At 37.5% G+C, this 11654-nt stretch overlaps 2 protein-coding genes across 5 annotated transcripts in view; one reads left to right on the top strand and one right to left on the bottom strand.

The window, feature by feature from the left end:
* ppp1r9a (protein phosphatase 1, regulatory subunit 9A) overlaps nt 1-4843 on the bottom strand; it is a 71803-nt gene extending 66960 nt beyond the window's left edge. Inside the window, exon 1 of the mRNA XM_083523546.1 lies at nt 4566-4843. The gene's annotated coding sequence lies outside the window, so the exon portion shown is untranslated. The remainder of the gene's footprint in view (nt 1-4565) is intronic.
* sgce (sarcoglycan, epsilon) overlaps nt 709-11654 on the top strand; it is a 13324-nt gene continuing 2378 nt past the window's right edge. The window contains exons 1-10 of one of the 4 annotated variants that reach the window (XM_083523757.1): nt 765-1016; nt 1331-1402; nt 6849-6971; nt 7176-7333; nt 7535-7607; nt 8546-8744; nt 9769-9931; nt 10336-10550; nt 11073-11099; nt 11572-11654. The exon at nt 11572-11654 is cut by the window's right edge and continues 106 nt beyond it. In XM_083523757.1, the coding sequence (XP_083379883.1) occupies nt 980-1016; nt 1331-1402; nt 6849-6971; nt 7176-7333; nt 7535-7607; nt 8546-8744; nt 9769-9931; nt 10336-10550; nt 11073-11099; nt 11572-11654 (1150 nt within the window). In that variant the 5' untranslated portion in view covers nt 765-979. Of the gene's footprint in view, nt 1017-1330; nt 1403-6848; nt 6972-7175; nt 7334-7534; nt 7608-8545; nt 8745-9768; nt 9932-10335; nt 10551-11072; nt 11100-11571 lie in introns of all 4 variants that reach the window. The other 3 variants (XM_083523759.1, XM_083523758.1, XM_083523760.1) reach the window with 3 other exon arrangements.

Below are 11654 nucleotides of genomic sequence, written 5' to 3' on the forward strand. Positions count from 1 at the left end.
TATAAAAGGTGTGTAAGTAATGAATAAGTGATGTAGATGTGGAGTGTGAGTGATGTATCATGTATAAGTGGTGTATAAACTATAAGTGAAGTATAGGGTATAAGTGATGTATAAAAGGTGTGTAAGTAATGAATAAGTGATGTAGATGTGGAGTGTGAGTGATGTATCATGTATAAGTGGTGTATAAACTATAAGTGAAGTATAGGGTATAGGTGATTTATAAAAGGTGTGTAAGTAATGAATAAGTGATGTAGATGTGGAGTGTGAGTGATGTATCATGTATAAGTGGTGTATAAACTATAAGTGAAGTATAGGGTATAGGTGATGTATAAAAGGTGTGTAAGTAATGAATAAGTGATGTAGATGTGGAGTGTGAGTGATGTATCATGTATAAGTGGTGTATAAACTATAAGTGAAGTATAGGGTATAGGTGATTTATAAAAGGTGTGTAAGTAATGAATAAGTGATGTAGATGTGGAGTGTGAGTGATGTATCATGTATAAGTGGTGTATAAACTATAAGTGAAGTATAGGGTATAGGTGATTTATAAAAGGTGTGTAAGTAATGAATAAGTGATGTATATGTGGAGTGTGAGTGATGTATCAGTGGTGTACACGTAGTGTATTAATGAAATATATTGTATAAGTGCTGTATAAAGGGTATATTAGTAAAGGATGAATGGTGTGTAAGTAATGTATAAGTAATGTATAAGTGATGTATAAATGATAGTTGGGGGGCTCCTAGGCGTTTCCCTCTCGGCCGGTTTGCGGTCTGAAAGCAGCGGCGTGTCTTTTCCAGCAGCTGCGCCAGATGTTTGCGTGCTCCCACAATGCGCCAGGGTTTGGTGCGGTGGGAGGGAAGAAAGGAGGGAGGACTTTCAGCTAACGGGAGGAAAATGCTGATGGCTGCTCGGTCCCTGCTAACATCCTCGAAAAACTCGCAGCTGTAAGCCGAAAACAGCCGGGGAAACCACTCCGCCATGGACTCTCTGAGCGCCTTCGTGTGGATATTAGTAGGTATGTAGGGACTGAAATGGGCTCCGGTGTAAAGACAAAAAAACAAAACAACAACAACAACAACAACAGCTGAGATTGATTTCTGTTTTATAACGGTGAAGGCTGGAGAGCTAACGGGAGCTAGCTGGCCGAATCACAGCTCTGCGAGGGGGCTGAGAATGTGCAGGATGCCAGATAGGCTTTATTTAAAGGATGAGAATAAAACAGGCTGATTGTATTTGATGCATTTGTTCACCTTCTTGTTGGTGCATGATGCTGCATGCATGCATGTGTGTGTGTGTTCTCTCGTTTTAACTGTGCATTCTGCTATACAGTAGCTTGTGAAGGCCATAAACAAATCCAGGCTTTAGTCGACTCTACACAGAAGGCTGTGTCTCGTACAGGCGGTGAGTGTGTGTGTGTGTGTGTGTGTGTGTGTGTGTGGTTTGTGCTCTATAACCCCAGCTGTGTGATATGCACCGCTGCTTTAGCCTTCTAACCAGGGTTGCCAGGTCTGCATGCAAAACATTTTCCACTAGTGCCAAAATTTGCATTTATAGTTGCATGGTCTAAACACACCCAACATTATAACTATTATTACACATTATATCGTAATAAATGTTACTATATAGTTTTTACAGTTAATGTCCCAAAATGGTTTAATGCTCGTACAGAAATATATTTGTTAAAAAAATTTTTTATTTTTTTTGGTAGCTGAATGTACTTCATACCACCATTTTTATCCGAATGTCAAAATTTGTTATTGTAGGTTAAAAAAACGAGTAGAATTTGAGATTGGTGTCAGAATGTGTACTGTATGAGAGAATACGCTTAAAAACATCTGCTGTTTTGTTATTTCAATGTTTTTGGTATTTAATGGGAATAATCTTGATTCATGGCCTGTAAGGTAAATGTGAATAATTAATAACAAGAAAATTATATACCACAGTACTGATGATTTGTCAAATCGAAAAATGTCACGCTGTGGTTGAGTAAATTGTGTAAACTGAATGCCAGCAGTTCTGACAGCTGCATTTTAAATCAGTGGCCCCCAACCTTTATTGCACTACGGACCAGTTTTATAACAATAGTTTTCCCCCTGACTTTTGGGGTCACGTGAATAATTAAATACAATAACGTGCATATCATATTACAAGTATACATATTATATCATTTAATTATTCATTTAGTTATTGCATATACTGTATAATAAAAGTGCAAGTGCTGGAAATTGGCATAAATGGAAGTAATCATTTAAAAAAATACAACCTGCAGACCATAAAAGTACAAAAAATGAAAATAAAAAAATAACAATTTAAAAGTTTTTATTCTTTCTGTGCAGCCGGTATCAATGATCCACGGCCCAGTGGTTTGGGTTATACTTCTGTTTTAAATAACAGGTTTATATTAATACCCTCATTAATATGTCATTATTTCTAGAGTTATTAATTGCACAGGGTCTTGTATGTTGGATTGAGTGTTAAAAACAATTAAAAACGTCCTATTTGTAATATAGAAGTTTTCTGTAATGAGATGTTTTTATTCAAAATTTTGGAAGAAGTCTCCAGTGCATAAAATACAGTATCTCACAAAAGTGAGTACACCCCTCACATTTCAGCAACCATTTTATTATATGTTCTCAAGTAACAATACTATAGAAATGAAACTTGACATATTTACTGTTTTCTAAAAATAGCTCAATATACAGCAATTATTGTCTAAATAACTGGCAACAAAAGTGAGTACACCCATCAAAGGTGTGTCCAAAGTGTCAATATTTTGTGTGAGCACCATTGTCATCCAGCACTGCCTTAATCCTCCTGGGCATAGAATTCAACCTGGCTGTTGCTGGGATCCTCTTTCACTCCTCCATAATGACATCACAGAGCTGCTGGATGTAAGACACTCCTTTTTCACCTTCCGCTTGAGGATGCACCACAGTTTACATTGATGACTTGACTTGAGGTCCGCAATAGGGTTCAGGTCTGTCATGTTGAAAAACTGTTGTTCGGCCCAGTTTCTGAAGGGAGGGCATCATGTTCTGGTTCAGAATGTCACAGTATATGTTGGAATCCATGTTTCTTTCAATGAACCGCAGCTCACCAGTACCTGCAGCTCTCATGCAACCCCAGACCGTGATGTTACCACCACCATGCTTAACTGTAGGCAAGTCACAATTTTTTTTGTGCTTAGTCTCATCAGACCACAGGACACAGGAATTTCAGTAATTTATGCTCTTGGACAGGTTGTTCTTCAGTAAACTGTTTGTGGGCTTTCTTGTGAGCCAGCTTCAGAAGAGGCTTCCTTTTGGGACGACGACCATGCAAACTGACTTGTTGCAGTGTGTGGCGTACGGTCTGAGCAGTGACAAGTGGACCTTCTACTTCTCTAACCTCTAAAGCAATGCTGCAGCACTCATGCGTCTGTTTTTTTAAGTCAGCTTCTGCACCTGACGCACAGCACGAGGACTCAACTTCTTTGATGGACCCTTGCAAACTTGTTCCGAGTGGAACCCGTCTTGGAAAACCTCTATATGACCCTGAACACTGTACTGTAACTCGGTTTTAGGGTGTAAATGATCTTCTCATAGCGATAGCATCGTTGTGGAGAGCAACAAATCCTCAGAGAGGCTTTGCCATGAGGTGCCATGTTGAAGATCCAGTGGTCAGTATGAGAGAATTGGACTCAAAGCACTAAGTGTTAACTTCTTTAAAACAAGATGCACATATTTGTATGGTCCTGTCAAACAGACAAAAACATGAACATGATAAATAGAACGTGTGGCTGTGCATGGTTACATGACGTACAGCTGTTATCACTGAGGGTGTACTCACTTTTGTTGCAAGTTATTTAGACAATAATGGTTGTATGTTGAGTTTTTTTTAGAGGACCGTAAATCTGTACTGCTATATAAGCGACACATTGACTAAATCATATTCAAGTTTCATTTTTATAGTATTGTCCCTTGAGAAGATACTGTATATAAAAAATTTTTGTAAGATAATATATGCTTTCTTACATTAAAAGTAATTGGAAGAACACACTATACACTTCATAATGTGCTTTTCTTTTTTAAATAATTAACTTAAATTAAATATTAACAGTTAAACTTTCAAGCTGCATCACAGCACATCATTAATTATTTTCAATACAGCATATCCTGTTAAGTTTCATTCCATACTAAATAAATAAGCACCAATAATCTGTGCAAGACTGCCAACTCTTTCACACACAAACGAATCATAATACACCGTCAAACAGATCAGTTGTAGACCAGACCTGGCAAACCCACTTATAACCCAGTGTGGATAGTAACGTTCTGCTTTCAGTTTTCCTTTTTCACAAATAAACCTGTAACTAACTGAACACTATGTTCTAAGTCAGTGCTTTAAAATAAACAAACGCTTTTTATTCACATAGTCTGACCCCAGGTGTTATTTATTACTTTAAATATCCAATATCTGATTTTTGTATACTAGTGATTTCTTCAGATTTATACATTTTAGATTTGAACATAAAAAAATTCTCTCTTAAATGTCAATTTCAATTGCCAATGAAAATCTGTTGTACCTGAGTATTTCCAGTATTTCAGTTCACCTCCTGGATGTCAGATTCATTCACGACTCCTAGCAACAGCGTAACAATGGCAGACCGACGCAGCTTCGTTGCCTACTTTCACTTCCTGATAAGAGATTTTTGAACAGATAGGGCATGCTTAACATATTCCCATAAGGCATCTGCTCTTTTAAAAAAAAAAAGTGCATGAGTTCCTCCTGACCGGAAAAGAAGAAGAGAAGCTGGGCAAAGCTGACTCGGCACTTCACTAAGTCAGTGTATAATACAGTGTGTATCTGCTCCTCAGGCATGTAATGGATGATCAAGGTTGAGCCGAGAAATCATAAACTAGAGTTAGCCATTTCTGCTGCATTTTTTTTACAGTCTTTAATATATATATATGTGTGTGTGTGTGTGTGTGTGTGTGTGTGTGTGTGTGTGTGTGTGTGTGTGTGTGTGTTTGTTTGTGATTGTGTGATTGTGCTTCTTTCCCACATTAGCCTGAGGCAGAGGGTTTGGCATTAACCAGAAATGGCTGATCCATTAGTATTGGCAGGTGTTCATCACCTTCATATGGCCCTTTGCGCTTGCACAATTATCTGATCATCAGATTGTGGTACTGCTGTAGTGGAAGCGCTTATAGATAGCTCTATGTTTATAGGATGGACATTTGATTACATGGTTAAAACAAACAAACTAACAAACAATGCAGCTGTTGGACAAATATAAGTACAATAGTAAGGCCCAGTCCTAAAAAACTTCAATAATAGCCAATATAAAGTTATCTACTCAAAAATTAAACAGTGTGGGTATTGATCTGTAACTTGACTTCGAATGATCTAGCAAAAAATTAAATGTACAAAAGCAATGAAATGAAAAAAAAAATCTTAAGCTGCTAAAAACTTTCAGGAGAAGCACAAACCCACATGAATAAAAGGTCACATTTACTGGCCAGTCTTAATTTTATTTAATGTAACTTGACTCAGTGAAGTCAGTGTGAGTGATAAAATCAAGCTGTAGAAGAAACGTGTTTTTAGCACCCTCTAGTGGCAGAGTTTATCCTACAATGTTCCTATTGACTTTCAACCCAGAAGAGATGACTTCCCTTTAGAGTCTGGTTCCTCTCAAGGTTTTCTATATATATATATATATATATATATATATATATATATATATATATATATATATATATATATATATATATATATATATATGTGTGTGTGTGTGTGTGTGTGTGTGTGTGTGTGTGTGTGTGTGTGTGTGTGTGTGTTATGTAATCATGTAATTAATAGCCCTTTATCAGGTAACAATGGGTAACACAAAGTTGTAGTTCATTACATAAACATCCATGCACAAGCAATATAATACCTGACTTTTTTTGCAGATTACTGAGTGTCTGTAGTTTCATCTAAAAAAAAAAAGACAAGATTTTGCCTATTTTCCCGCAATGTTCTCATTTATAAATACACACACACACACACACACACACACACACACACACACACACACACACACACACACACACACACACACACACACACACACACATATATGTGTGTGTGTGTGTGTGTGTGTGTGTGTGTGTGTGTGTGTGTGTGTGTGTGTGTGTGTGTGTGTGTATATGAAGTGAAACTGTTTTGTGCATGTGACCATTTACAACAGCACTGATTGCCATCCTGAGATGTGGGTGTAAGTTATTTCTATAGAATGTTGACAGGATACAGTGTGAGTATCAGTTTGTGTGTTGCTTTTTATTAATATTAACCTTGCACTGATTTAACTCTATAGGATGAACACCTTTGGCTTCTCTTGCACCTGATTATGAATGGAATATATACGCTGAAACATCTGCACTGATTTTTTTTTACTATTGAAACCTTTTGAGCTTCTAAAATTTTTGCAGATACTAAATCTAATTATTTTAATGCTCATGAAATAACAGGACGTGAAAATAGAAAATGCATATCATGCACTTTTGACACTTTAAGGAAGTGCAAAGCAGCATTAAAAGCTTTTTAAAGCTTTTTTTTATTATATACACTAATATATAATTATTATATAAAAATATATATTAGCATCTTTTAAAACATGTAATACACAATAACTAATGTTATGTGTCTGAAAAAAGCCATTGCAGTTCATTCCATATGTGAATTGCATAATAATGTTGAGGTCAAGTACAGTAGCCCACTTTGTAATGTACATTGGAGCTTGTTTAAGGCAAGGCAGCACCCACATATGAAACATATCTGTTATTTGATCTGAATATTTTGTCTTCCTTCTTTCACTCTGCTTCAGTGGTCACCATCATCTCTCGCTCACATGCGGACCGGAACGTCTACCCTTCAGCTGGAGTTCTGTTCGTTCATGTCCTGGAAAGGGAATACTTTAAAGGGGAATTTCCACCATATCCAAAACTAGGTGGAGCATCATTTATAGATTCTTTTTTCTTCCACTTGCTTTTTAATTTGGATTTAGTTTGTCTTATTGACCTAAAAAGAATATTATTCAAATTTACTATGTTAACCTTAGTAGTTAATAAACTATTATTTTGATATTAATAAACCTTTGGACTAATGATCGCAGCTTAATTATTTCTCTTTTTTTCAAAAAACTGATTCACAGGGGATATCAGTAATGACCCAATCATCTTTAATACCAATCTGAAGGGTTACCCAGACAGGCCCGGGTGGCTGCGCTACATCCAGCGAACGCCACACAGTGACGGAGTCCTTTACGGCTCACCCACTGCGGAGCATGCAGGCAAACCAACCATCATCGAGGTGAAAACAGGGGCACAGTAGACCTTTTATAGCTGGATTCTTAGAAATAATATTTAATTATAAATATCCAGGTCATTGTGTTTCCTCTTAGTCATGATATAATTAGATCAGTAAAATATACGACAACGATTCATTCTTTTTTTTTGCATCTATGGAATCCTTTTTTTGTATTTAAGTTGACTTGGCTCAATTATGTTACAGATCACTGCTTATAATCGACGCACTTTCGAAACGGCAAGGCACAATTTGGTCATTAACATCATGGGTACAGAAGGTGGGATGCTAAAAAATGATTTTATATACTGTATATATTAAGTTTTGTGACACCTGGTTTTTCCAGCCATATGTGCTTTTTCCCCAAACTATTAACACAAAGTTGAAGGCACACAATTGTATTGGATGTCTTCAAAAGCGGTAGCATAATATTTTCCTTTCACTTAAATTAGAGGACCCAAACCTGTTCCAGCATGACAATGCTTCTGTGCACAAAGTAAGCTCCATCATGAGCGTACATTATGGCTATCACGGGTTTGAGTGAAAGATCGTAAGTAACCTTATATAAAGGGATGAATTGGAAGGCTGACAGCACCCAAGGTCTTCTCACCTCATTTACATAATTAACACCTTACTAACACCCTTGTGAATGAATGAGCACAAATCTCCACAAGCACACTACAAAATTTAGTGGAACATCTTCCCAACCTCCCAGAGTGGAGGTTATTTTAACAGCAAATGGGGAATAAGATGTTCAGAAAGCACAGATGAATCTTATGGTCAGGTGGCCACAAACCTTTGTTTCTATATTGCATATTTAATATGATACAAATTATTTTCTATAATGTATTACTGTACAGTTTCTTTACTGTGGATCAATAGATTCATTTTAATTCTTGATCTTGATCTTTTTCTCCCATTTCAATTCCTGTATCTTATCAATTGCCCAAATCTATAACTTTTCTGCGAAGAGTAGAAAAGCCTGAGATGTCTTACAATTGATTTCCCTCAGGATCAACATGATTTAAAGCTTTGTTTTATAGTTTATAGTGGCCCGAGACCGAGCAGCTGTTTATGACCAGCTGCCACATGACTTTGATGTCATCAGCCATCTGCCCACTGTCTACACTAATGTACTCGTAGATCACCACTGCTCCACCAGCTGACCCTAAAACCATTACAACTTCAAATCATCTGCTCTCTCCTTCTTTCTGCCAGAATTTCCCTTGCCCTTTCAGGCTGAGTTTTACATTAAAAACATGAACGTAGAGGAGATGTTAGCCAGCGAGGTCCTGGGAGACTTTCTGGGTGCTGTAAAGAACGTGTGGCAGCCTGAGAGGCTCAATGCCATTAATATCACTTCAGCGCTGGACCGCGGTGGACGTGTGCCCCTGCCTATTAACAACCTGAAAGAGGGGTGAGATTCCTTTATGTCCGTTATTAAAGCCGCATAAGCAGATTGGAAATTATAGGAGGGAAGGAAGAAATAGTACAACGTCATAGAAATCACTGACAATATACAGACATATACATCTTTTTGCTACATGTTCAACAACAATCATTATTCATAAGCATAATAATGATTGCATATTCAGTAAGAGACAATAAAGAACTAAATTGTAATTGTTTATTAAATGAACTGAAATTATGCATACTGTATATAATAAAGCAATTGACACCATTGTATGGGCTCTCACACACACACACACACACACACACACACACACACACACACACACACACACACACACACACACACAAATGAAACACTGTCTGGATGTCATATTGTCATACTGGGTAACAAGCTGTTTTCCGTGTCTTCCTCCCTCGTCTTTTTCAAGTTCTCTGTGCCATTCTTGCATTTTTGTATCTACCAGATGTGCTGAGTCAGAAGTTCTGGACACACATACACTCACACACACATATGCTAATGGCACGAAGGGACAATTCATCATAGCGGGCATCGTGACAAATTATTGTGCAAAGAGGCAATTTAAATACCAAAATCATACAGGAAAGTATGGGGTTCTTCTCTTTAAAAATTGTCCTAATGGTGTGAACCGATAAGCATTAGCTCTGTTTTATCACTATTTAGACAGAAAATTCTTAGACATCCGTTTTCATTTTAGAAATGCAGTGTTCAAGAAAGCCAATGGCCACATTATTGCCAGGTTTTGTTTGAATGTGTATCTGGGTGTCATCTGCATAAAAGTGAAATTTAAGACCAAGAGATCTCAAAAGCTCACCAAGGGAAAAGATACATACTAAACATACATACAGGTACATACTAAAAAAACAGTGGACCCAAAATCGATCTTTGTGGGACACCAAACTTAACTGAAACAACTTTAGACCGATAGCCACCTAGGGAAATAAACTGCCTACAATCATAGAGATATGACTCAGAGATAAGAAAATATTTTCACTTTATATATGTGCAGTGTGTACGTGATGGTGGGAGCGGACGTGCCGTTCTCGTCATGCTTGCGTGAGGTGGAGAGTCCTCAGAACCAGCTGCGCTGCAGTCAGGAGATGGAGCCAGTCATCAGTTGCGACAAGAAATTCCGCGCTCAATTCCACATCGACTGGTGCAAAATCTCGTTGGTGAGCCTCCGGTCTTTTAGCACCTTCATCTTCTCTTGTCAAAATTTAGACGTTTATAAGATAATAGACTCCGTTTACACTATTATTATCTGGATTTTCTTGGTTTTTTATTGTAGTAAAAAAAAGACTGTTTGACGCATACTTTTAAAGTATTAATGAAAATGCTGAATACAAAGAACATTAGAATGACATCATATATATATATATATATATATATATATATATATATATATATATATATATATATATATATATATATATATCTGGGATCAGACATGATATTTGATTGGAATAGCTTAAAGAAAATGTATTTAGTTCTTAATTCTCAAAACTGTAATATGCAATAATACTAGAAGCTACAACTTTTGATAATCCAGTCTTTTGCTCATCCTGTGTGCCTTTAGGTGGATATAACAAAAATCATCCCTGTGCACAACAGCCGACCAGAGCCGGGCACGGGAGTGCTGCCAGATATTGGGGAATACAATCCGCCCTCGGAGTCACTGAGAAGTCGAGACTATTTCGCTGACTTTCTGATCACACTGGCTGTGCCCTCTGCTGTTGCTCTGGTCCTTTTTGTCATCCTGGGCTATTCGATGTGTTGTCGCAGAGAAGGAGTGTAAGTGCACTGTGCTAACCTTTCAGCGTCAGGTCATTCACACACACTCACACAAACGTTCAGGTTTACAAAAGTCGCTCTACAGTGGTTCTGATAATCGCAATTACTGCTGGTGCAGTGCATTGACAGGGCGTATATAAAACTAGGGAAAATGTGTTTAAATTTAGTCTACAATTGATTTGGGCATATTAGGACAACAGAAAGCAGCTTTCTTCTCATTCTTAATCTCAGCAATCATTTTCATCCGACAACCAGTTTTATGGTCTGTTCATTTTGGTTGAGTTATTTATACAAGAACAATCATCCCATCTATACATATCATTATCTTGGTGGATACATCATCTGTCATTTCATATCACATGGGCGGGTCAGTGTTCTGAGTGGCTTCCAGCATCCCCTAATCACCAGAGGTACTGCGGCCTGAAGAGACCTCCATGCGAACCTGCTCCCCATTCGCTTTGTGTAGTTGTCTTTAAGATATTAATATTAGTATTTAATTCAGACATTTTGTTTTGTTTCTAGGCGAAAAAGAAACATGCAAACACCAGAGTAAGTGTTTCTTCTCCTGTATTTTTCTTTGCTCTTGGTTTTTTTTTTCCTCTCCTTCTCTCTCGCTCTCTTTTTCGATCCCTGTTGTCTTTCAGCCAGGTGTTCGTTTTCGTTCGATTGTTTTCGTCTCCTTACATTTTATGCTCCTCTGTCCTCCTTCATGACATTGCCATTCATCATTCATGAAGACACCATGCTGTCATCTGGCTGCTTAGAGTCAGGTTCAAATCTAGTGAACTGCTATTAAACACCATATTACGTAGCTTGGATTAAAAGAGATAATAGAGAAGTAATAATGTCTGCTGACCTTGGAAACATACTCATTCCTCAAAGTGTAAGAAGCTTGCTTTGTAGGTTGTAAGGTATAACAAATGATTCAGCATTTTCTTTTTCCTTCTGGTTTTAATATACAGTATGTTTCATATATATTGTCCCAATGGCTTAGATATGCTTTGCTCCTTAATCTTCCCAGCATCCAGCTGGTGCATCACAGCTCCATACAGAAGTCAACAAAGGAGCTGCGCGGTATGTCGAAGAACAGGGAGATCTCCTGGC

Source organism: Silurus aristotelis (assembly GCF_946808225.1).
Source record: "Silurus aristotelis genome assembly, chromosome: 21".
Taxonomy (NCBI): Eukaryota; Metazoa; Chordata; class Actinopteri; order Siluriformes; family Siluridae; genus Silurus; species Silurus aristotelis.